The sequence below is a fragment of the Chinchilla lanigera genome, unplaced genomic scaffold (genome assembly GCF_000276665.1).
Source record: "Chinchilla lanigera isolate Chin_1 unplaced genomic scaffold, ChiLan1.0 scaffold00032, whole genome shotgun sequence".
Lineage (NCBI taxonomy): Eukaryota > Metazoa > Chordata > Mammalia > Rodentia > Chinchillidae > Chinchilla > Chinchilla lanigera.
This window is the reverse complement of record NW_004955433.1, coordinates 5,132,589-5,158,839: the sequence shown is the minus strand read 5'-3', so window position 1 is coordinate 5,158,839 and position 26,251 is coordinate 5,132,589. Positions and strand designations below refer to the sequence as shown.

Genomic DNA, 26,251 nt, shown 5'->3' with positions numbered 1-26,251 from the left:
CCTGGGACTGGGCATTTCATGTTACATCATCAGCTCCCCAAGAACTCACCCTTCTTGTCAGTTTCAACTCTGACACTCTGTCCTGGGCTCCCCCACATCCACCCCTGATCCTTGACATATACACAGAACAGACAGCCACCTTGCTTGGCCCCACTGAACTGCCTCAGCAGTAGGTTCTTAAGAGAAGGAAGAGAAATGAATGCAAAAGACAAGATAACCAATTATTAATTTTAAATAAAGAGTGGACTCTGAATAATATCTTCCCCAGCCACCCGCAGGGAACATTGGGAAAACATGTTCATTTCTTTTGTTTCTCTAAAACCTTCTGGTTTCCTTGAGATTTCATCTCTGAAGCTTCACTGTCATGAGATTCCATGAGATTCAGGTTGCCAGACCCATAAGTGCATCAGACCTTTTATGCATTTCATAATCATCTCATGGAATTCCTCAGATTTTATTTACTCAGTATGTATTGAAAACTTTATATCCATCTGGTGTTTCCTATGCCCATCTTCCCATTTGGGGCACCTTATCAATATTCAGTGATTCCAGGATCCAGCACTGCTAGCGCTGCCACATGGTATAATGTTGGGTTCACTAGATTTGGCAACACTGGGACCTGGAACATTTTTGTTTTGGAAAATATGAGCTGCAAAATATGTCACTCATTAGTGTATCTTTGAAGTGGCAACAAGATTCTCTTCCATGAACTGTTGCAATCAGCCTTAGTGTTCAGAATTTAAGAAAAAAAAAAAAATGGAAAGAAAAACCTCAAATCAGATCAAGAGGTAGGCTAGCTATACAATAAAAAGAATTACCATTTTCTTTCTATTAACTTTTATTGTTTTAATTTGCCTTCCAGCTATAGGACTCATTTATGATTCTAATTGGTTGCTAAGTACAGAATTTGTCTAAAATTAGCAAGCAATAAGGAAACCATCTAGGGTGTTGGTGCTTAAGTCTTCCTTCTGGAGATGTGGTCAAAAATGACAGCTTGTGTGTAGAGGTCTGTCTGGATGGACATTCTGGTAGAGTTGTCTCCTGGATGGTCCTAAAATGCACAAATTCCATGGTTAGTCAAGGCTGTGCAACAGTGACATCAAATGAATATTCTTTTGCTTCAGTGTTTCAGAAAACAGAATTCGCTAAAAAGGCTGTTTTCAAGGAGACCATTACATGTTTCCCTCATGAATGTTTTTTCTCAGGAGCAGTGAGGATTCCTATTAGGAGCTTTGTGGGCCCGGGCTGTGATATTACTGAAGTACGTGGGGTCAATGTAGTGTTCTAAGCTCACGTTGGTCTAGACTCTGATGAAGCGTAAAATTCACTAATGTTGTAGGAATTCTAGTGAGAGCTTTAAGGAACACATGTGATTCTGAAGTTTTATAAATCAGAAAGAATCCTACCTTGATTTTTTAGTTTATCAAACAAAATGTCTCACGTTTGGCTCAAGTTAGTGGAAGAAACTTTCCACTGTGGGTTTCATAAAGAACTTCTTTCATAAAAGTTTAAAACCAGCTGATCTGCTTTTCCCTCCCTCATATTATAATCTGTTCAAATGATGATCTGGTTCACTTACCTCTATTCAGTACTGTCAGTCATGCTCATAGGCTCCCTGGGAGCAACTCTGAGAATAACTATTCGCTAATGTGGTGTTAATGAAAAGAGAACAGAGAGGTTTGGATGAAGCAAATTCTTGGAGAGGAAACATTCTAAACGAGTTACACAATACCAACAATTGGACAATATTAGCCATTGGGATTTCTGCATATTTGATATGCAAAAATATGCTGATACTTGGTCTCCCTTGTATCATGTAGAATAATGGTAAGAAACAGAACTGGGGCTAACGTGCAGCTTTGGTATGGATTTTCTTATAGTACTTAGTTTCTTGTATCAGTTGAAAAAGAAAATTTTGGACCAGTGTTTTATGGAGTCAGAAAAATTGTAGTCTTTAAGATGGGCAAAACCCCGAGTTTCCAAATTGCTCAACCTGTTCACTTAATTCTGCTCTCCCTTTTGTTTTCCTTCAGTCCTTTAGGTCATAGAGAACTGCCAGTCATGCAATATCATCATCTACAAAGATGCAAGTTAGCTATGTCCGCTGGAATGCAGTTAGTTAGTTCTCTGCACAGGAATCTATTTCATTTTACCCTGTATATACTGCTGGTATTTGAATTCTCCTTTGAACTGAGTGTATTCACTTTCAGGTCCTTTCTATAATGAATGAATTGAATGGAATTTGTAGCAGATTTGTTTTGTAGTTGTATGAGAGTTACAACTATATCCTTTTTAGAAAATTTTCTTGCAGCTTTTAGGAGGGGCTCCTGCTGATGCCGGAAGTCTGCTCTGAGGGCAGAGCAGCGCTGGTTGTAGGAAAGTGTTTACACCTCCTGACAGGTTGAATATGGGTTTCTTTTCTAGGTTCCTGGAGGTAAATCCCCAGTAGCAATAAGACATTAACTTCACTGATCCTCTGTTTACTCTGTATTTTTACTGTTTCTTTTGTTTGTTTTAGCCTTTGAAATGCTTACAATTGATAAGTTGTTCCCTACTCATGACAGCAATGATTTGGAATTTGGCTTTAGTTTCCTGTGATCACTGTAGATAGATTAATGTATTACAGAGGTTTACTTTCTGCTGGGTGGCATATAACAGGGAATCTATTTTTATAGTACAGTATTTTTATTGCTTGTCTTCTTGTCTATTTTAAGCTCAAATTAAGAATTTTGTGTCTTCAGGGATGAGAACAACTCTTTCACATATGAACTGATGATTCTTTTTGCATGTTTGCTTTTGATCTGTTACTAATGTTGAGCTCTGAAGTTATTAGACGTTTGTATGTCATGTGTATAGACGCTTATAATTTAGGAAGACCTTTGTCTCTTCTTGAATATGCACAACATTTTCTTATCCCTGGAGTGCAATAAATTTGACTGAAAAATCTTCTAGAGTAACACTTTCCTGATTGGTCTAAAGAGAGTTCTTATATAAATAATTTCTTTTGTAAATCATACAGTCATAAAATTCCTAGAAAATGAGGAAACTGAATTTATGATACTTTAAATGCATAATATTTAAAAAGTCTTACAGAAACTCAAAATTGTTTTTGAAAATTTGAAGTCTAGCAAATACAGTTAATCTTTGATAAATAAGACTAGTGTAGTAATTTTGGTTTATTTTTTATATATTTATTTATTTTGGTCTTTTTGAGACAAGGTCTTGCTATGCAGTTCAGGCTGGTCTGGAGCTCACTTTGTAGCCCAAGCTGGTCTCGAACTCGTAAGGATCCTCCTGCCTCAACCTCCCGAGTGCTGAGATCACAGGTGTGCGCCACCATGCCTGGTATAATTTTGGTTTAATACAAAACTGTGTTTTCTGGTTCATCAGTATTAGGCATAATATAAACATTTTATTCTTTTTGGTAGACTTCTCAAATTTATTTATTATTTATTTTATATTATTAGGCATAATATAAACATTTTATTCTTTTTGGTAGACTTCTCAAATTTATTGAGGTATATTCATCAAGTAAATTAATGTTATATACAGCATTTAAAATAACAAGAAATGCAAAAATGTATTCAGTTGAATAAAATTGTTCTGAAAACTTTATTACCACAGTAATTAAAATATGTCAACTTGAATATACTTCCCAAAATCTTTAGGTAACAAAAACTTTTAAAATGGTATTAATGAGAATTATATAATGAATGTTCATCTAGTATCTACTAATAATTCTAAGTAGGAATTCTGGAAACTTGATGCCTAACAAGCATAATTTTTAATTTATGTACTTTTGCTTATGGAAAGTGCCTGTCTTTGGTTCCTGAAAGTATAATTTATCTGATTAAAAAGATATGTGTATAGATACAAAAAGTTGTAATATAAAATTTCTGGTTTGCTAAATTGCGTGTGAAAAATAGTGCTTGATTTTCTACTTCCAGTCCCCTCTGTGAAATAGAAGTTATCTAGATTAAACGTCACTTTTAGTAGGAATAGTTGAGACCATGCTAGGAATAATGGGAACTGAACAAAATTGCTTTCTACATATGTGTTTTAAATAGAGTGTAGATTTTTTCCATAGGAGGGGGTTGGTAGTAGTACTGTATAGAGCAGCAGTGGACAATGGTATACACAGTAATAGTGTAATCTCTCTCTCCTTCCCTCCCTTCTTCCATCCCTAGCTCTCTCTCCCGCTCTCTCTGTCTCTTTCTCTCTGTCTGCCCCCCACCATGTAGTTTTCAGAGTTTTCTGCCCATTTCAGAACACTTCTACAATCTTGAGGCTTATCACAGAGTTCAAAAATCTTTTAGATTTATAGTTGATAATTAGCAAGATTTACCAGGGTATTAAAGTAAAATTGTTTTGTTTTCATGGATCCTAGGAGAATTTATGGTAGGAGAAAATAAAAAGAATGACAAATTTTGGAAATAAAATTTCTTGCCTTGGTTTGTAGTAATTGGGTCTGAAAAGAAGCTGAAATGTGCAAAAAGTGTGAGTAAAGTTTGCTCAAGATTAATGGCCTTGCTTTCTTGGCTTATTGATTTTTCCTTTGGCTATTCTATGAAAAGCATTCAAAAACCTTTGTGTAACCTGCTTATATAGCAAAGATTCTGTGTATTATAAGAAGAATTTTCTGTTCTTTGCATTTATTTGTTACATTCTTATTTTCAAAAAAGAAAAAATAAAAGGAACAAAGATTCCACACTTTTGAAGAGCTAAGGCTATTTATAACCACATTAACATCTGTTTGTTTTTAAACATTTTATTGTTTAAAATGTTTATTTAAATATCACTTCAGTATTTCCCTGACACTCTGAACTTGTCTTAGTGTCCAGATATTCTCTGATAATTTTTTCCTGACTTTTGCCATTCCATAATGAGTTTTGAAATGTAGGAAAAAATTACACTTTCAGCATATCTTACTTGAGATTTCCCAGAGGGACCTTGGAAAAAAGTCACAAAGACTTTGCCTTTCACTAAAAACAAAGGTGCTAAAAATAAGTAATCTTGTTTGTGAAATTCCACAGGAAGAACTGTCAAATCAGAAGCGATACTTAGCTTCTCCCAGGTTAGTGTGAATATATAGGGCATTATAAACAAATATTTCAGACATTTTACACACTTTATGAGAAGTGCCTAGAGTGCTGTCATTGCCCTCAGTGTCTTACAAATATTTAACCTCACAGAAAACACTGATTGCAACTCTTAGGAATATTCCATCAGGTTTTCTTATGCTTATCAGAGTTCTAGCAGTGCTTTGACTGGTTATGTTACATAAATATATATAATGTCATCAGCTATAATTTCAATTGTTTAAACACTATATATGTTGAGGTCTTATTTCAAGATTTTTCCCTTCAGTAAAATTGTTTTCAGATAGTTTTGATTAGATATATCATTCCCAGATTTTAAAAGTAGATTTAATAGTTTTCGTTAGAGATGCTTTATGTAATATTTTTTTGTAGTGGCTTTATTTTTTGTTTTCTATGCCACAGAAAGAACTAAACTTTTTTTCTGCTGTACTCTTGTTATGAATCTTTACCTGACTGTTCACACTTAAAATTTTAATAATGATTAAAACACAGTCATTTGGGTGTCCGATTACTTACAGATAGTAATATTTTACTTTAATGCTACCCTGAATTCTCTTATAGATAGTGGGCCAGGATTTTTGCTTTCAACAAGCAAGGATAGTCTTAGGATCTCTTGGAAAAGAACTGTACCTGTACTTTAACCACTAATACTTAAAAGTTGAGCTCACAGTCATAGACAACTTTCAGGATTTCTCCGTGGACGGACTGAGATAAGATTTCTAGGAACCTTTTTAGGTTAAAAAAAAAAAAAAGGCAGTGTATGATGACTAATGTAAGATTCAGCAGAGTAGGAATTCACTGCAATAGGACTGAATGAACCACCAAGAAAAAACTCCTGGTGGCTTTTTCCTTAGAATATTTTTGATTTTTTAAATATTTTTTTTACTGGGTATTAAAGCACATTCTTTTTCCTTTTTAATCTGTGTGTAACCTGTAGAAATATAGTAGATTCTACTTTTAAAAACTGAAAGACACCATTTTAAAATGATATCTGATTCTCACTTATTCTTCTAGGATTCTGAAATTCTTACTAAGTCTACTTACTTTCAGCAGCCATTTAGTAATTTACATAAATTTCATAAGAAGGAGTTGTCCTTTTTATTAGAAGGTGGTCACACAAGTTATAAAAACCAAGGCCTTGACTGGAATGTCATATTTGAAAGCAATGTTAATTTAATCAAGTTTAGCTCTTATGGGAGCAATGTCTACAAAGTCCTTCAAGGCAATTTGGTCTATTTTTTTGCTGCAAGGTCTAATAATATGAAGTCTTATATTTAAGTAACTTTAGGACACGTTGAGGATGTTCCAAAGAGAAAAATTACCCAAATTTTTAGGTATTACAGGTGAAATCCTATGCTCAGGACAACAAATAACAGACTATGGGAGCTTAATTTGAGATTCCTTAAGAAAATTTCTAGGAATGATTTAAATTTTTATTTTTTAAAAATTATATGGTTTCATAAAGTAAGCTTAAGTTATCCTGCGTTATAAAACAATCCTTTCCTGTACCCATGTAAACAGTCAGGCAAAAATAATGAAATAAGCTTTGTCATATGATAAAAAAATTATCTTTTCTTGAAATGATTATGATAAAAACAGGAGAGGAGACTGTTGGAAAAACTTGTGAGAAACTCTGAAGTGGGCAGAAAATCGAATAGTGGACACTGGGATTACTTGATTTTCTAGCACTTACTCTCCGTGACATTTCAGTCACTTGTAGAAGTCCAACAATCAACTAATTCTTCACCAGGAGTGCAAAGTAGCTGTGTCCAATGGGATGGAACTTATTTTTGCACTGATTTTGACACAACCATTTGTGCATTTATAAATTTATTTTATAATTTCTTATTCCCATTATGTCTCTGCTCACAGAACACTCCTTTGGCCCAGGTGTAACACCTTATAGATGTTTCACTAATTCATGAGTTAAAATACTTTGTATATGTTCATTTCCTGTCAGTGTGAGGAGGATGTCTTCTTTTAGAATGTGTTTCTTAGCCATAGATAATAAAAGTGCAAAAAGCAGTCTCACACAAACAACAGAAACAAGCAATGTGGCAGTTGAGAAAATGCAGCTCGAAGAAAGCTCTCACTTCAAATTCACAGCACTGGAAGGAGCTGTGAAAAGACTTCAGCCTGAAGCCATTTTTAGGTCCCAGGGGAGATAAGACTTCAAGTCAAGTATAAAACATGATAAAAAATATAATGGGATAAGATCAACAGTAATGTTACTGAAAATGGTAATTGATGGAACAGAATAAAGAGACTCCAACCTTGCTGCACCAAATCCCAGAAGAGTTTCAAATTTAAATGTGCAAACAAGTTGAGAAGAAAATTTGGATAAAAGTTTTATCCTTAATATGAGAATCTTTTTTGAAAGAGAAACAATGAAAGAAATTAGAAAGCAAAGTTGGTAGCTTGAACTGTATAAAATTTTCAACTTCTTTTTACCATAAGCCTTATCATATAAGAATGATAAAGTTAAAAACAGATACCTAAATTGTAGTGTGTCACAAGATTTTTCTACCCTTTATACATAGAATATTCAAAAACAGATCTTAAAAAACTCCACTTAAATCTTATAGGAAAGTGAATAGAAGGCAGTAACAATTATAGATGATGACATATAATATACTAACACTTACATGAAAGCAGTGGTCATTTCCAAAAATAAAAATGCAAACAAAAATGATGCCATAGAAATTTGGGCAGCAAAATTCATGAAGGTTCAAAAGCATGAATACGGATCTTATACAATGCTGGTATCAGTGTAAATTGATAAGAGTCTTACTGCCACTCAATTTGACAACAGCTTTCTAAAGCTTTACAAAGTATATCTTTTTTGACTAAGCAATTTCCTTTTTAGAAATAGGTCCAAGGGGGAGGAAAAGACCCCATAAATTTGGTTGTCAAGAGTTGTTGAAAGAAAATAGAAACAAACATTAATGTCCACGTATATGAATATTTGCAAATTATGACTAATTCATGGGATAGAATATTCCTACACTTTTACAATTTGCTTGCTACACTTAATATCATGTATATCTTGAATACTATTTGTAATGATACACCAACATAGTACATATAGCTTGAACATACTATTTCTTCATGGGGATTTATCACAATTTAGCCATTCCTGGACATATAGATTATTTCCAATTTTTAACTTGTGTAGTGAAAAATGACCATCATTTGAGAACTTCCATGGTTTCTGATGTAATACACTACTGGGTAGCAACAAGCATTTCTTGGGCACGTATGCAGTGGCAAGTGTTTTAGACATATTCCCTTACTTAATCTTCACAAAACGCTTTAGAAAATGGTTATTTTAACAGATTTTTGCAGTTGAGAACACGGAGTTGCAGACATGTTCAAAGGGTCAAGTCATTTTCCCTTATCACAGAGCTAGTTAAATCTTTGTAGACAGCTTTCTCTGTTTATTTATGATTAGTAGCTGTGTGCAGTACAAAATGATCACATTCCTTGTGGGGAGTTGGTACAGGTACATTGACGCTCTTAGAGGGCTTTGCCCTGCATGAGCCCCGGCAGCCACTCCTGGGGCCCTTCCAGGTTGTTCTGCAGTTCTTCTAGCTCTTCCTCTTGCCTCCAGGCATTTGAGGGAGCTCTCAGGTCTACAGTTCTTAAGTAGAATACCTTAAGGATGAGGTACTTCTTTCAATTTCCTGAAACGTTATTATAGTACTATGCATGTGGTCATGTGTATATATCTTTTTGACTTTCAGATACATCTAAAAAACTTTTCATGTTTTTAAAATAAGTTAGATTTCCCCAAAGATTAGAACCAATCTGGAGACCCTCATGTGCTGAAGAGATAGTTTTCTGGGCTACCAAGTTGGAACTGGCAATTTTGTTAATATTAGGTTTTGCTCTTGCTTTGGCTGTATAAGGCAATGCACATGACCAAGGCCACCACTGTTTATACTGGAGATATCTCAGATGGCAACAGCCACACAGATCCTATTCACGTGAAGTTTTTCTTGCTGATGGCTTTAATCACTATTCATGCTCTTGTGTTCTTCACTCTGATAAACATCAACATCGTTCATCTTCTTTTGGAGTTTGATGCCTCAGACTGTAAGTGTTGGCTAGAATGCTGAAAGGCTGAGAAAGAGTAATGGGAGTACATGCTTCCTTCACATTTTGAGACCAGAGAAATTCGTAAGGAAGAACAATTCCTTAACTGAGGGCTTGAACCTGCAGTGACCTTACGCCTGACTCAGGGGCTTTCTTAAATACTTGCGTTTTTGTCATTAGATATCAGGTTTTTGAGATAATGCAAGAAACATTTACTTTATTCTTAGTCATTTCATCCAGTCAGGACACTAACTTTCCACCTTCACATATTCCTTGGCTGGTGATACTACATTTCACAAAAAAGTGAGCAAGAACTGGTGTCAAGCTTTCTTCCTCAAGCCTCTCCAGCCTTATTTCTCCAGGCCATAGTGCTTCTTCCTGCCTTTGGCGTCATGTTTTGTTTTTCTTCTGGTATCAGGAATCGAATTCATGACCTTGTGCTTGTCAGGCAGGCGTTGTGCTGCTGAGTTAAATCCCTAGCCCCATGGTGTCATGTTTGATGAGGCTACTCTAATAATTGGAAGCTCAAATGTAACTTCTTTATTATGTATGTTTTATTGGGATATGGACTTTTCTCTGTAGACATTCAAGTTGGACATTGAAGAGATACCACGTGCTCTACTTACTAATCATTGAAAGATATATAATGATTCAAAGTTATATATTTCATTTTCTTCTTTCCTCCGGCTCACCTTTCTTGTGCTGTACCTCATATATGCTTTCATGAACTGGACACTTTACAATAATGTGCTTATCTCTAGGGGTTGTTCCATAAATACTATCTATAAAATTAAGATCAGTTTTCCAGGTCAAGAGGAGGATACGATATTTAAGCTTTAGCTTTAATTCATAAAAGCCAAGCTCTGTTATGTAATTTTTAATGTATTCCTTAAGGCCATTGATTGTAGCAGTAGTTACTTGAATAAATACTTAATTTATATGTGGTGGACTTTCAGTTCAGATATACCAGGTGATTGCCCAGGGGAGAAAATATTTAAAAGCTACTTAGTATGTGGATGTTTTAGGGCTATAATCAACCAAACATTTAGTAATTTGGGCAGCAAAACCAGAAAGTTGGCAAGACTTCAGCTTAACTTAATAACCGTGCCACAGTTAAAAACCAACAAGAGGCCTCTAAGGGAGAACCAAGGGCCAAAAAGTGGTGCTGGCAATTCAGTAGCATCCCCTGCCCCACTGGCCCACTGGCCCAGTATTAGGTCCATTCTGCAGCAGAGTTTGAGGGGGCTTCCTTGAGGACTTTGAAGAAACCATAGTCTTATTCTAGATAGTATGTTGCTTGTGGGATCTATTCTCAAAGTTCAAAAGGAAATATATGTCGTCCCTCAAAACAGACTGTAGAACTGAATATCTTCAGTGGAGGGTGGAATCTGTGAGGTTAAACCTGTACCATCCTCCTACAAATGCAGGAACGCTATGAGCTCCCCTTGTGAGCAGTGCAGTTTCAGAGCTTTGACAGGCTGGGTGGTATAGGAGATGAAGAGCCATCAGTGAACTCAGAGGCAGAAGCAGAGTGCCTGGGTGGGAGTTGCTGGAGAGGAACAGAGCAGAGGAGAGCGGAGCTGTGGGAAGATGGTGCGGAAATCTTCCTTCAAATTAAACAATAAAAAAATAAATAAACCAGACCCAGAAGAGGTGTCTTTATTGATCAAATTTATTTCTTATTTTAAATATTGCTTACCTAGATATTCTTTTACTCCTAGAAAAATAGTTTGACATATTTGGTTTTTAGCATCTGAATACTATGCAAAAATGTCCACACATTTATTTAAAAAATAATAAAATAATTGCTGCATTTATTTACTCATGCACTTAATACACTGCCATTGCCCTGGGCACCCAGGGTCAGTATTCCAAGGCCCAGCAAAGAACCTCAAGACTCAGTTCATTACCAACCAGAGTAAAGTGCCAGAGTCAATTATTCTGGTAGTTTTCAGCTAAAAATATCTTTAGCTTTACATATGTTTCTAGGGCCTGAGATCCTAAAATTTTTTAAAGTTAACCTCAAAAGTTTCCAGGATTATTCTTGGCCCAACCATTCATTGCTTTAGCAAATATTTAATGTTCAATTTGTCCATTCCCCAGATGTTTACTGAGCACCTACCATGTGCAGGGATGATGCTAGTACTGTCGATATCATAGTAAAACAACCAGAAGGACTTCTTGCCATTCCTCTTACAACTTATGCAAATTTCTGCCATTTATATTGCTTCATTTAAGCCTCTAGACAAAAAAATTCACAAAGTGATTCTTGAAGGAGGCAATGATAGCAAGAATGAGTACCAGCCCCAAGTCATCCACCTTTTGTAATGATCCAAACAGTAGAGAAATAGCAGCGGTTTACCAGCTGAAGTATGTGGCGTGGGTGTATTTTTTGTTAAGGTTATCCAGAAATCTTTGATATGTGGTCTGTCCTTTCTTGTCTTTTTATGCAGGCTTGAGAATGTATAATTTAAACTATTTAAAATTAAGATGGTTGAATTGAATTTCATTTTATCTTATGGATCTTGATTCCTTGAAGCACAAACAGTACGGTGAAGCAACAGCCAATGCCATATTATAATGTAAGGCAGTAGATATCAAATCCAGCCAATTCTCAGGATCATGTGGGCAGACTTTTAAAACTATAGATTCCTGGGCTTAATTATCTTTGGATTCAATTTGCTTCTTGAGGAATGGGTCCTGTAGTTCTTCTGATGGTCCACTTTGAAGAGAAAGAAAGAGGAAATGCTTCTCTGAATTGACAGAATTGCTACTGATCAACCCAGGGTGAGTTAGAGTTGATGAGCGACCTCTGTGATAAAAATTTGCATTCTGAAGTAGCTTGTTGTTAGGACTCAACAACAGTGAGCAATTTTCAAAATGAGGAGCCTAGGCTCCTGTGTATAGCAATGCATGTGTGTAGTGACACAGAACAAAAACATGAATAGATCCCACTAAAAGAACACGTAAGTTATATTGAACGTGCCTAAACTCTGTGAAGCAGTGCATCCACAAAGGCTATTCTATACCAATGTCTTTTGTGTCACCAATGTCTTCCACTTAACACAAGCATCACCACCTCAAAGATCTTGTGGTTTGGTTTGATTGTTTTATTGTCAGGCATTTATCAAGCAGATATGTAGAAGAGGTGTTCCAGTAGATCTTTCTTCTTTGAAGGCTGGGGGAGTGAGATCCTTAAAAACTTTTTCTAGACAGATATACATTTTCCAAGTTTTGTCTTTGCTTGAATTGTCATGTAGCTATAATATTGACTCAAAATCAATTTGAAATCCACTAAACTGTAGCAGGACCCTTACTTATGATCTTGTTGACTCTTTACCTAGATTATCGTTACTGATCTTACTTCCGGTTTGCTTTTCCTCACTGGTCAGTCCTGTTCTACACTCTCCAATCAGCTTAAAATGCGACTTCCGCCTGTTATTTTCTCTCACAGAGCCTGGACACGTTTCACCTTTCACATCTGTCACATCCAGTCCAAGTTCCTCATCAGCGCCGTCTGCGATGCTTTTTATGCTCTTTCCAGGCCTAATTCCCACCTTATTCCAATGCAGCAACAGAGCAGAACTACTTAAATTTTTCTTTGTCTTTTTTATACTTGTGAATTGTGGCGAATACATTTAATCCCTGGTGCTGACTGTCTCTCCCTCTCTGTAAATTTAATCCCTAATTATACTTCAAGTCCAGCTACAAGATGATCTTCTCCAACATCACTTAACATTTTTCCAGTGCTGTCTCTCACTAACCCTCTCCATCAGATCCTCCCCTGCAGACCAAAACTTGTCCCTTCTTACACTGAATACCCAAAGGATTTCTCGCTCTTTTTTTGCAAATTACTACTGACTGCCGTACATGAAAGTCATGTTTTTCTATGCTTATTTTCCTTAAAAAATCTATTAGCAGTTAAAGGGCAAGGGTTGAAGTTTTACTTTTTGCCTTCTCCAGTGTCTCATAATATTTAAACTTAGGCTTCAGATTTGATTCTACTAATAATTAATTATGTGACATTGAGCAGGTCACTTAAGGCAAGTCTATTCATAAGTCAAGAATATGTTTCAATTTAACAGTTTCATTCAGATAATTTAAATTAGATATTCCTGGGACCACACAAGAAGATTTGAAAGCATACACCAAAGTAAAGATTTCTCTACAACCTCTACAAAACCTCTTTCCAATGATAAATTCCCCCAATGTGTTCTGACTTATTTGGTTGGATGTGAAGTGGGGTGGCTGTAGTCATTCTCACTGTTACTGATACATCACATATGAGTGGCATAATCTACTCAACTTTTATAATGTAACACAATTATTACTGTTATGTGTTTTTTGGAGGGGATGATTTATCCAATTACTTTTCAATGTATCCATATTGAATATTTAATAACCAAGTACCTTTAACAGGCGATAGAGTCTCCATGGCCTTTTCTGTCCTAGCAAATGGAAGGAATATAGGGAGAAAGGCTGGGGTGAATAAGAAGAAAATTTCTTCCTTGGTTTAACTGTTGTATACACTGTCTTCTCTCACCTTATTGGTACATTGTGCCAGTTTTAGAGCACCTATACTATCTTAAGACTCAAAGCAAACTCTCCCATGGTTAATATTTTCTAAATATAAAAAATGCCTATATGATTTATTTGTGCACACAATACTGAGAAATAAGTGCAAAATACTTCCACGCAAGCCCTCTAAAGATAATATACTGGAAACATTTTGGTGGGTGTGAATCACTCAGACAAGCATTCTTCACTCAAAAATAGAAACTTGCCTTATTTGTTCCAGATGTTATACAGCTGCAGGGAAGTTAAAGCCAGTGGTCCTGTTTTCAATGCAACCAAACTCTTATTGCATTTGGAATTTCTTAGCCAATGAACTCATATTACTTGTTCTAAGACCTGCACAATTTTCTTTTTCCACTCGTACCATTCACAAACAACTGTTTTTCATGGGAACTAACTTCAGAATTAATGAGTGTACATCTGTGTTTTACAAAGGAAACACATCCTGTTTACCACTGTTTCTACCTTTCATTTATCTTGACCTCTTTAATTTTAAACATAAAGTATTTCAAGGATAATACTTGAAAGAAAAGGATAGCAGGGCTGGGATGTATTTGCTTCACACGATTTTATAGCACCTGAATGGATGGATTTAGGAGATGCTCATGTTTGGAAGAATTTTAAGCAAAGTTATTCAGAAAAACATTGAGTATAAAATGGAATTCTTATCATTTAATTTGTAATTTAAAAACTAAACAGTTTAGCATGTTCCTCCTGTGGGTCTCTAAGTAATATTATATTGGGTACGTGAAATATCAAACATCAGATTTCTTTGCAGAGGATGAGTAGGAAATCATGCATGAAAAGTATATGTTAATTTTATACGTGGTCCCTAAAATTAAAATCTAGCTGTTGTTTTACTTATATTTGAGGCAGTATACCAGATTTCTTGAGATTGTTGTTTTACTTCTATCTGACACAGTATGCCAGATTTCTTTTTACAGAGACAGTTTTCCTAAATTGTGGTTCACGGAAGAACCATAGCAGAAGAATGGAAGAATCTACAGCAGAATCACAATGGCAGTTTATTAAAGTATGTACTTCTGGATTTAGTTGAGCCTGGTGCTTTGGAGGGACTCTAGAGATCAGAAAGAAAACACAGCAAACAAATAAAACAAATATTTACCTTCCAGTGGTGAACATTAAAATCCAGGAAGGCTAATTGAATTTATTAACGCCATACAACCAGTTAATAGTAAAATAAGGCACAGAGTTTCCCTTACTGATATTCAGGTCAATTTTTCTTTCCAGAAAATCTGACATTAATTTTTAATCTTCAAAACTATATAATTAAAATATAAGTATAAAATAGACCACAAGTAAAATAAAAAGGAATCTAAATTATCATCAGGTATTCACTGAATAATCCTTTTATCACTCATTAACTAAATTCTTGCTCTTACTTCAAGATTTGTAAATCTTTTCTTCAAATTCAAATTTTTTTCAGAAAAAAAGAGGAAAATATTATATTTCCTGTATTGTTGACTAAATCTATGAAATCTCATTGTTGATTATTTTGGAAATGAAAGTTTTAGTTAAAATTATTTGAACCATGTTCAAGTAACAGTTTTCCTTCAATAATGATTCCCCTAAGCCCATAAAAATAATTCATGACATACATTCTTGACATATGCCATTTTAAAAAATAGATCTCCTGAATTAGATTAAATATGGTATCTTTGAAAACTGATTAAAGATTTGCTTTGCATGTCCTCATGAAACTATTAATAATGTTATTCTTATGTATATAGTTTAGCATTGTAAAGGAAAAGATCCTGAATACTATTTATTAAATTTAATGAATGTTTAAGTTTTCTTTAGTTGCCTCAACTAATCACATTTTGACACTCATCAGAAAAAAGAGGCATTACTGGAGAGCGGGTGTGTTGATAAACATTTTTGGTACTCATAGATTCATAATATATATGGCTCTAAAGATTTTCTGATCTAGTATCTCATTTCACTCAGAACCCTAAGATCAAGAAAAGTAATATTCTTTGGAAAGAGGTAGCATGTGTCAGAAACTACTAGTTGTCTACGTAAGCCTCTCTTTTTCCTGTCCCATAAAAAGCTACAGCACGGTGCAGGACCAAGGCCACCTGAAGAAAGATTACACTTAGTCTTTAATAAGGTTAGACATGGTCAAATGGCCCTGCTCTTGTAATGGGACATGTGAGAACAATTGCGTGGTAGTTTTTGGGAAACTTTCTTGAAAGGCAGAGATGGCAGGTCTTTTGTATCGCTTTAGATCCCCGTACCCCGGCCCATGTGTTCTGGGGAGGGGGGTCCCCCTGTCCAGATGACTGCAGAGCTGCCAGCCCAACCTTGGCTCGCCTCTCGCTAGACTCACATGTGGGACAGAGGCCTCAACTCTGTTTAAATCACTGACTTGGGTTTTCCAATACTTACAGCTGATGGATTGCAGACATAATCCATTTCTTGCTATAGAATTTCATTCATTTATTTTTTGGACACATAGTTACTGAGCACTTCAATGTGCCAGGAGCTGTATTAAGTGGATATGAAAGAAGGAATTTTGATTTTGAATCTCTACAAACTTTTAGGAAAAAAATTAAAAACCCTGATGCTTTTTTTTTTTTTTTTTTACTTTTGGCTCATCCTTGCCTCTACACAAACAAATACCACATAATTCTTATTTTCTTCACTCTGAAGGAATATTTGTCTTGTCTTTGGATTCTAGACTGATATTATCATGTGCGTGTGAACAAAATATTCTCAAAAGTTAAAAAAAATACCCAAACAATCCAAGCATACAATGATATCAAGCAAAGTGTCAACCTTCATTCCCAAACATCAAAATATAGTGGGGCATGTTTTTAAAATATTGAAAGATAAGGTGTTTTCTAAGTGAACATTTAGACATATGCTAATGGCCATATTCTTTTCAGTCATAGCCATGTATAAAGAAAGGTTGAAATTCCACATACGAATGTGAGGTTAGAATCTCTCATCCTTAAATAAGTGACCTCCCTTCCAAGAGCAAATGCAACTGGACATCTCCAGATCAAGGTGAACAAATAAAATGTCCATTGGTTGATCTCATTCTGTTGCTGGGCGGAGAGAATTGTCCCCACCTTTAAAGTCTGTTTAAATTCTCCTTATACTTTTTCTTATTAATTTCTGAAAACTAATTAAGCTTTATAATTTTTCTTTTTAGAGAAAATATTCCCTTTAAGTTTTAAAACAGTTTTTCATTTCTAGTGTAAAAAATCTTAAGGGGCCAGTTATTCAATGTTTGCGTATTGTAAAAATATAATAGAATTTGAACAGATACATAAGTATGAACCAGAATTACCTTTGGATCCACATTGAGAATTTTTCTGTCTTTTTTATATTTGAAGAGTAAGCCATTTGGATTATCATCAATCACCTGATAATTGGGACTTGAATTACAAACAGCTATCTGACTGTCCCAGTTGTAAAAGCTGCAAAAATAAACATTTAGGAAGCATTAGGACATATAATGCATTAAGTTAAGAAATGTATTTTAGAAAATATTTCAGGAAGTTCAGATTCAAGATAAATGCATAGGAAATTGTATAACCATATAGAAAACATGTGAGATTTAAATTCTAGCAGAAGCAATTAGACTGGCTTATCCTCCAATCATTTAGATACATATGTATGATGATCTTCCATGACTTTCTGGTTTGGACACTGTAAGACCTTTCCCAGTATTATATTCATAGGAAGTCAAGAAGAAAATTGATGCAATTTAGGGTTATTAGTTCTATTGTAAACTCTTTACAGTAGAAAGTGATTATTTACTGGAAGAGAAGGCAGATTAAGACACGTCTTTACATTCAAAACAATTTCAAATTAATCTGTTTCTTTCAGGCTCTCCTTTCCAATATATGTCCCAGTGAACTAGGGAACTATCTATGCATGTGTGGTTACTATAGGGCTTGTTAAGCTGCTGTCACTCACAGACAAGGCAAGGATAGGAGGCCAGGTCAACCAGTAAGACCAAAGCCCTGTGGTGACTAGGTCTTAAGGATACTATTTCAACCCGAAGCTGTGTGTTTCAGAGCGTACATGTGGTTTTTCAATTATTCATCATTGCCTCCTAGCATTTTATCTCCTTAAAATCTTTTACCGAAACTTCGCATTTTTCCACACATTGTTTTATACTTACTTGTTAAAACTGAATATAATACTGTCATTTGGATTGGAGGGATCCTTCATGTACTTACATTTTTATCTTTCTCATTCCTATTGACACATTTCTAATATGATGTGTGCCTCTAAATGATAGGCACAGTGACGCTCCCCATATAGTTTATGAACCAATCTCCCTCTTTAGTATTTATTGTTAATCAGTTTCCTCTGATCCTATTTCATCATTGTTTTGCCCTGTTATTCCCTTCCTTCCTTTTGAGTGAAAGAATTTCACTGAATAAACTCATTCAAGTTATATTGATTCTTGAGGCATCAATTTTACCCCTTTTATGTTATTATCTGAGAATGTAATAAGTTTGCAGTCAAAATTTTTCGATACTCAGGACTAATTGTATAGATTTTATATTTATATCACCAGGATGGGGAATATTTTTGAGAACTGTTTTCTCCCGTTCCTTACTACTATTTTATGGCCAAAATACAGAACATCTGCCCTTTCTGAGGCAGAGAGCAAGGAAAATTTTTTTCAGCTGTTTCTGTGTATGAGCGTTCACTACAAAGGAGAACTTTGGAAGAATGCGAAATGATTGTCTGTGTTCTAGAAAGTGGGAAGAACCAGTCTAAGATCGAAGGCCTGAAGCTCAGTGCAGTTTGGTGTGAGTTTGTGTCAGAAAGCTAGTGGGTCTGCATTAGTAGACTGGAATCTGGGCTGGCAGCCTGAAAAAACTGCAGCCGAACATCCAAAAGAAATGGCAAATACCAGAGTTTCTCTGAAAAGGAAAGGGCAGACTTCCTCCTTCTTTCCTTTTTTATTTTGTCCAAGCTACAAGTATTTTGGTTGGTATCTCTCCTATCAGAGCTGGGTCATTCCTCCTCACTTTGTAGCCTATTTGTCAGTCATCCACAGACATATTAGACCTGTGCTCCACTAATCCTTTAGGTGTCTCTTAATCTGTTCAAATTGACATATCACAGTCATCAATCACACTCTATTTACTCTGTCCCCCTGAAAGAAGCAGGAATAGCCATCTGATTGGTGAACAGAGAAAGGAAGGGAGCATTCATGCTCCTTTAGGTCCTTTAGTCTTCATGAGTGACATTTATCATGGCAAGTTCAGCCCCTAATAGGTAAATGCAGGGGAGGTCCCTATGGCTCTAATGACAAATTTATTCAGTAGAGGAAGTAATTGCAGCTAACTTAACTCTGCATCCACCAAGCTGGGTTTTTAAATTCAGTTTAATCCATAAGAAAGAAGATAGTTTGACTTCTGTTGTACTGGGAGATTGCTAAATTGGAATGGGGACATGGTGTGATTTTCAACTTGACATTTATGCCTCTCTAAATAATTGTTTATGAGATACGTAGCTATAGATAATCTGAGCATAATTCTTGAATCATACTTATGCTTAAAGTGGCGTAGTTTATATCACACATTCCTATCTCATTGCTCAGACTTTGGATTAAAAACTTTACGGGAATCCAGGCAGATTTCATAAAAAATACCCTGTACATTAAAAAGTTAATTTGCATAGCATGCAACATTTTTGAAGAAGCAATTTAGGTTGTTGGACAACTTTTATTCTCCTCCACTGGGGTGAGAAACAGGCTTAATTTCATGTGCTAGTTCTAATAGCTCAAATTGCTAGTGCAGTGATTTTTTTTTAATTTTTATTTTAAAAATAAAAGGAGGAAAACATTAACAGACAGACAACCTTTTACAAAATAGCAAAAGAACAGTACAGACAATACAGAGTTACAACAAAGTGGTAGGAAATTAACAATTCTTGTTGTATTACATATTGATATCTTCAAAGTGGTTTCTCATGAAAACAGATAGAGACATGCAATACTGATCAATCAAGGACTCATTGACAGTTTCTTTCAGCAAAGAAATAGAAGACAGTAGAACAACTATGTTAACTATCCTGTATATGCATACATACAAAATTTCTCCTTCTTTCCCTTCTCAACTAAGCTTTTTTTTTGTTTTGTTTTGTTTTTTCCAGTACGGGGAATCAAACTCACAACCTTGCACTTGCCAGGCAGGCGCTGTGCTGCTGAGCTAAATCCCCAGCACACAGTGATATCTTGATACTGGACAGTTTGGAAATGGTTCGAATGTGTCATTCCATGTATTTTGATGCAAATATCTTTGTTCTTTCGCTCGCTGTTTGGTAAACAAGGTACAAGACAGGACTTGTTGGTGTTGATTGCATCACGCTTCCCTACACTTTCCAGCCAGAACCATTTGCTGGAAACTCTTTATTTGCAGTACTCACCATTCCTCTTGAAACCAATCAACAAGGAATACTGAGGTCCTAAATGAAGAAAACTAACCATTACAGCCGTGACAATTTCCCATGTGCTGGGTACTGATGGGATGCAATCAATTTATCTCATTTAATCTTATTACCAACTCCATCAAGTAGGTATAAAATAACCCATTTACACATGCAGAACTGACAGGAAATGCTGTCCCTTGGTGCTAACATTAGACCCTGACCTCAGAGCCTGCTCTGTCAAGCACGCAGTCTTTTTCCTCCCACATACTATTGGTTGTGGCTACCCAAATCTCCTCTGCCTATAATACTAGCTGCTTACCAGAGCACAAGTCTTTTACCTTCTATTTGGCTGGTGTGTAGACTACAACTCAAGACTTCCTCGCCATGCACCTGCATATCAGGAATTTGGGCCATGGGGTATGGGCAGAAGTGATGCTTGCCACTCTAGCTTGAACCTGTCAAAACTTCTGTGCTCTTTCTTCGCTTCAGCTAGCTGGGATGGAGATGACAAGATTGGAAGCCACACAGTGGAGGTATTTGGAGTTTCATGGAACATGAGGACTGAAGGGTTCAATTTACCGAGAAGATGCGGTTTAGGTGACTTACTATGACTTCTAAATCGTTTGAAAATGAAAGTGGAAAATTACCCACACACTTTGTAGGGTTATGACACATATATGGATAAATGATTGTTTCAGCATTATCTGACGCCGCATCCCACCTTCAAGCAATGATTTGTGATGCTCTTTCATTATACACTATCTAAAAAGCAATAGTATATATTTATTTCTAGACTTTTCCTGTGTTCATATTTATAACAGTGCTAAATACATGAATTTGTCTAAGTTTTGAAGAATGTTTAGCATTGGACAGATCAAAATTTAAAGTATGGACTTTACAAAAATGAGAATTCATCTATCCTACTTGTTAATTTTATTTTTGAGTTTTAGATTGTTTTATTTCCTCTAATCACTTAAATATTCATTGTCCAGGTACTGAATCTTCAGAGCTTAGAAGCATAATTAGCAGAGTACTACATATTAATTGAATGAATTAATTTATTTGGAAGAAATGATTATTATAATTGGACATTTAGCACTTTATCAAGATAAGAATTTGTAATTTTATGGAATATAATTTATATACATATTTATCTTGCATATGTAATCTAAGAGAACTGTAAATATAGTTCCTACCATTTGTTTTCCTAGTTGATTTTCTAATTTTCTAAGTATTCAATTATTAAATGATAAATGTTACTGCAGATAGGCATATGGCATCCTAATTTCCAAAATGGAGTTCCTACAGTTTTTATTCTCATTTATGTAACTTTATATATATCTATATATATAATATATATAATATATATGTGCACATAAGTGTATTTTATCTGTACAAGTCTGCAGTACATAATGATTACATTCATTGTGGGAACTGGCACATGGACATAACATATCTTAATTCTTTATTTAATTCCCCTCTTCTCTCCTCCTTCACCTCTTTCTCCATCTCCTGATCTCCTTTCATATCTTGTTGAATTGATGTGAAAAATAGAAAAAAATACTAATTATAAGGTAAAATGTATGAAGTTAAGGTGAAGTATAAAAGCAAAGTACTGAATTTTGCCAGGTGACTTTTTCAAGAGTTTTTGGTTTTTTTATTTGGTAGATTTTGGTGACAATTTTAATTTTTAAACACAAACTGAAAAGCTTCAGTTTTATTCTTATCACTATAGCTAACGTATCACTTTTCTCTAGATAGATAATTAAATTGATTTATTTTTATAAAATCTGGACTAAGATATTGTAACTCTATATCATTTTAGGCGTTTGGTGTATTTCTTGGTTTATTTTGGGTGCACAAGGAACAAGAGAATAAATACATGATAAAGGTGTCATAAAACATTACAACGCTTTCAGGAAAATGTGAGTTGTTCAGTTTAATTGAATCATGGATGGCACTGGATGTTAGAGAAGATGATGCTAGCAGGTGAAGAGATCATAAGCGACTTTATATGCAATAGGATGATAGCTGGACTTACTCTTAAGAAATAAGGAGGCATAAAATGAGATAGTTTGATAAAAATGTAATTTTAGAAAGACAAATTTGGAAGCAGTACACAGATTTATTTTGACACTGAGAAAATCTTACAGTAGCTCAGGAAATTCTAAAATGTAGTGTTGGTGAACGTGAGGATCTGGATTTGGGAAGACTGTCACCAGTGGAATGGAAGAACTCAACGGTCGTGTGAGAGATGAGACATAAGAGGAGTCTAGGATTATGCTATGGCTTTTGTTTAGATCTGCATGTGGATGGAGTCATTTAATAGGACATTAATTATAGGAGAAAGAAAACATTGTAGAATGTGTGGGATAGGATATTTTGAACTTGAAATCCCCATGAACTGTCCAAGAAAATGAAAGCAGGGATCTTGGTTTGTGTGGTGGACTGTTCTGTTTCCAACACTTCTTAGCTCATGGTAGATGCTGAATACATACTAATTGCATAAATTGGTAATAGGTGGATTTATGAAGATTTAGAGAGTTCTCCGAGATGAAATATTAGATCTGGAAGCACAAGTGGAATTTAAATTGATGCCACAAATAATACGCAGCAAATGATGAAAATTGGCAATACCAACCTTACCAGGAAGATATGATATTCAGCAACAGAGAGTAAGGAGCTAAACCAAAATCAGAACTATCCTGAAATCAAAAAGGACCAGGAGAGACTTATCTTGTTACACAAACTAAAGAAAGGAGAATACATTAAGAAAGCACACTTCAAGAAAGACAACAGAGGAGCTGTCAATAGTATAGTTCAATAGTACAGGGGTGGCTTAGTGTTATGGCTTGTATCTAGATGTCCCCAATCCCCAAAGTCTCATGCATTTGTAAGTAGGGTTTTCAAAGCTGGATGGATCTAGAATGTAATTCTGGGATTAATTGTGCGATGCTGGGATTAAGGGTGCTCCAACCTGGGTGTGGGTGGCACTGCACAAATGACAGGTAGCCTGGCTGGAATGTAAAGCACAGAAAGAAGGCTGCTGCCACTTTGTTACATTGCTTTTTGCTGCTTTCTGCCTGGCCTGCTTTTCAATGGACAGTTTCTTCTCTGCAGTGCCTCTCTGCCATACCTGTCTTGGGGTCAGCTGACTGTGAACTAAAACCTTTACAAAATGGGAAATGAGATAAACCTTTCTTGCTTTAAATTTGAGTGTTGAGTATTTTGTCTCAGCAATGAGAAAAGTGAATAAGACAGAATTTAGTACTAAAGAAATGGGGTCATTGCTGTGACTATGCCTGACTGTGTGGTCCAGGAGTCTCTGGAAATGGCTTGTGGGAAGAGTTTGGAAAGGTTTGGAGATGCTGGCTGAAGAGGCAGCTCTGGCATGCCTTAAACTGTACTGAAGGGAGATTCTGGTCAGAGCTCAGAAGACCAGAACACTAATAGAAATGCTACCAATAAAGAGCAGATCAGGAGATTGCTGTTGGAAAGAAGGACTCTATTAGTTGTTGGACAAACCATGTGTGTTATGTTTTGATAAAAAGGTTGTCTGCACTTTTAATTTTGTCCTGAGGTTGAGATTTAGGCCAGCAGATAAATTAATCTTACAGAAGAAATTTCAAGACAGTCTAATATTGAGGCAGTGGCATGGCTACTGTTTTTTTGTTGTTGTTGTTGTTTGTTTTTTTAGCAGATCTATGTTGAGAATCAAGAGCAAGAAGCTTAACAAAATGATTTAAAATGTTTAAGTTTGCTCTGGTAAAGTTGTAGACTGCAAACATGGAGCAAAATCCATCAAATCTAAAACAAATTCTCTTTTTATCTGCTTTCCTTTGATTACTTTTAATTGGAAAAGTAATTACTATTTCTTACTTTAATTACACTACTATTTTGACCTTATTGAGATCTTTGACTCCTTGGCTTATCTTGATTGTCCTAGTGTACAACCATTTCTTTATGGCTTTACTTGTCCCTGATTCATAAACACTTTCCTATGTCCTCAAATTTCTGCTCTACTGATTCTAATGAAAAATGCGAGTTGTTGATCAACTGAAACAACTGCATTCTCTGTATCTGTAAGTCTTCTGGTGACTTCCTGAAGATAGCACACTTGTACCATCAGGGCAATTCTAAACTCCCAACCCCTAGCTCTAGTCGCATTCCAGACTTTGCAGAGTAATTTGTTATATTTCTCTTTCTGTCTTTCTCTATCAGCTTTATTACCTTGGTTGTGTTTCTTACTCCTTAAATTTCCTCTCAGAAGATGGCTTTCTTTTTATTTAAGAAAGTAATGACGTTAAATGGAAACCTGAGCAACATCCCATCATTATCAATAAGAACTACATTTATACTAATGATATTTGCTGCCTCTGTATACTCAACTTAGTGGTATGGTCCCCCTTTTCATTTCCCAGGTAAAAACAATATGTTCAAATTTACACAACTATTGCTTGTTTACTTGCTTCAAATAATTTTGCAAATTTTCTCTTACGTAATGGATCATGTCACTATAAGCTTTTTGCTGAACCAGAAAAAAAACATAAATGATTCAAATTAAACCAAGGAAAAAGACAGACAGAAAGAAAGAAAGAAAGAAAGAAAGAAGGAAAGAAAGAAACAAAGAAAGAAAGGAGAAAAGAGGAAATAAGAGGAAAGATAAAACAGAAAAGAGTAAAAGATTTTCCAAACACAGATGATCTCCAAGATTGTTTCCCTTGCAATACATTACAATTAAATCCATATTCTCTGTGCCAACATCCCCAGTCCCTGTTTGTCTCAGTCTCCTCACCGAAGCAGCTGATTCACAGCACCTCCTTAATTGTGCTTAACAAGATGAGCCATACATGAGCTCTTCAACCACAATATATCGAAAAGTGTTTTTCTTTCCAGCTCTCTAAAACTCATTATCCTTTCTATAATCTCTATATCAATAAATGGCATCAATAAATGTTTGTGACTAATGAATGATATATACCTACCTATGCAACTATTATTTATAATCCAATTGATTTTATAAATGCTCTTTTCACTTGTTACGGAGATAATAAAGAAGTGGCAAGAAAAATTCTTTTAAAAGGAAATTAGGGGAATTGATCTAGAACATCTATCTGGCTAAGAATTCTGAACCCTAATGCAATGGTTCCATTTTTCTCTTGTCTTCAGAGGTTGAACTATGTATCACCAGTGTTAGTATTCTATGATTATAAAAGCACCCTTTGATTTATTGAGTCTATACACACTTTTGGGGGAATATAAGTATCAATGTTCACATCTCAAAAACTGTAAAAATAGTGTAGTGTAGAGGGACCTAGAAACAAGAAAAAAGGACAATGTTCAAACCTGGGTACAGACTTTACTGTCTCGTGAACTCCACCAAGAGGCCTGCTCACAAACCTGTGGGAAATGTCATCTATACTGCCCTGCATCTTGGTGACATGAAACCTCATCATTTATGACATGAAGCCTAATGCACCACAGGATGGCATATAGAAGTCTCTGCCGACGGGAAAGGAAAATTCTCATGGGTAGTACATTCATGTCAGTACAGGTTCAAGTCTACAAGACTGGAAAAAGGCAAATTAACTTTGGAAATTTCAGAGTCTTGCCCCTGGGAAGATGAATGCGAGAGTCTCAGTTCTTGGTTTGATTTAGCAGGTTCAAAGGAAGTCACACAATTCCAAGGCATTTCCTTCTCCTCAACAAAGAAGAAAAATGGGATGGGAACACACAGAAAAAAGCCTACAGACCCTTAAAACCATAGGGTCAGGTTGCCTGGTGAAACTCTTTCATAAAGCCAGACAGTAGAAACTGGAGATTTCTTTCTTTCTTTTTCTCTTTTTCCTTCCTTCTTTCTTTCTTTCTTTCTTTCTTTCTTTCTTTCTTTCTTTCTTTCTTTCTTTCTTTCTTTCTTTCTTTCTTTTCTTCTTTTTTTCTTTCTTTCTCTCTTTCTTTCTTTTCTTCTTCTTCTTCTTCTTCTTCTTCTTCTTCTTCTTCTTCTTCTTCTTCTTCTTCTTCTTCTTCTTCTTCTTTTCTCTCTCTCTCTCTCTGTCTCT

At 35.4% G+C, this 26,251-nt stretch overlaps 1 protein-coding gene across 5 annotated transcripts in view; it reads right to left on the bottom strand.

Annotated features, from left to right (window-relative positions):
• Nucleotides 1–820: 820 nt before the first annotated feature.
• Nucleotides 821–26,251, bottom strand: part of LOC102025938 (chromosome unknown open reading frame, human C4orf22) — a 576,439-nt gene continuing 551,008 nt past the window's right edge. The window contains exons 5-7 of one of the 5 annotated variants that reach the window (XR_001234746.1): nucleotides 17,086–17,215; nucleotides 16,179–16,275; nucleotides 962–1,051 (exon numbers count right to left, since the gene is read on the bottom strand). Coding sequence is in view for 4 of the 5 variants with exons in the window: in XM_005388219.2 (XP_005388276.1) it covers nucleotides 956–1,051; nucleotides 17,086–17,215 (226 nt within the window). In the remaining variant the exon portion in view is untranslated. Of the gene's footprint in view, nucleotides 1,052–13,604; nucleotides 13,643–14,766; nucleotides 14,848–16,178; nucleotides 16,276–17,085; nucleotides 17,216–26,251 lie in introns of those variants that run through there. The other 4 variants (XM_005388220.1, XM_005388219.2, XM_013516244.1 and 1 more) reach the window with 4 other exon arrangements.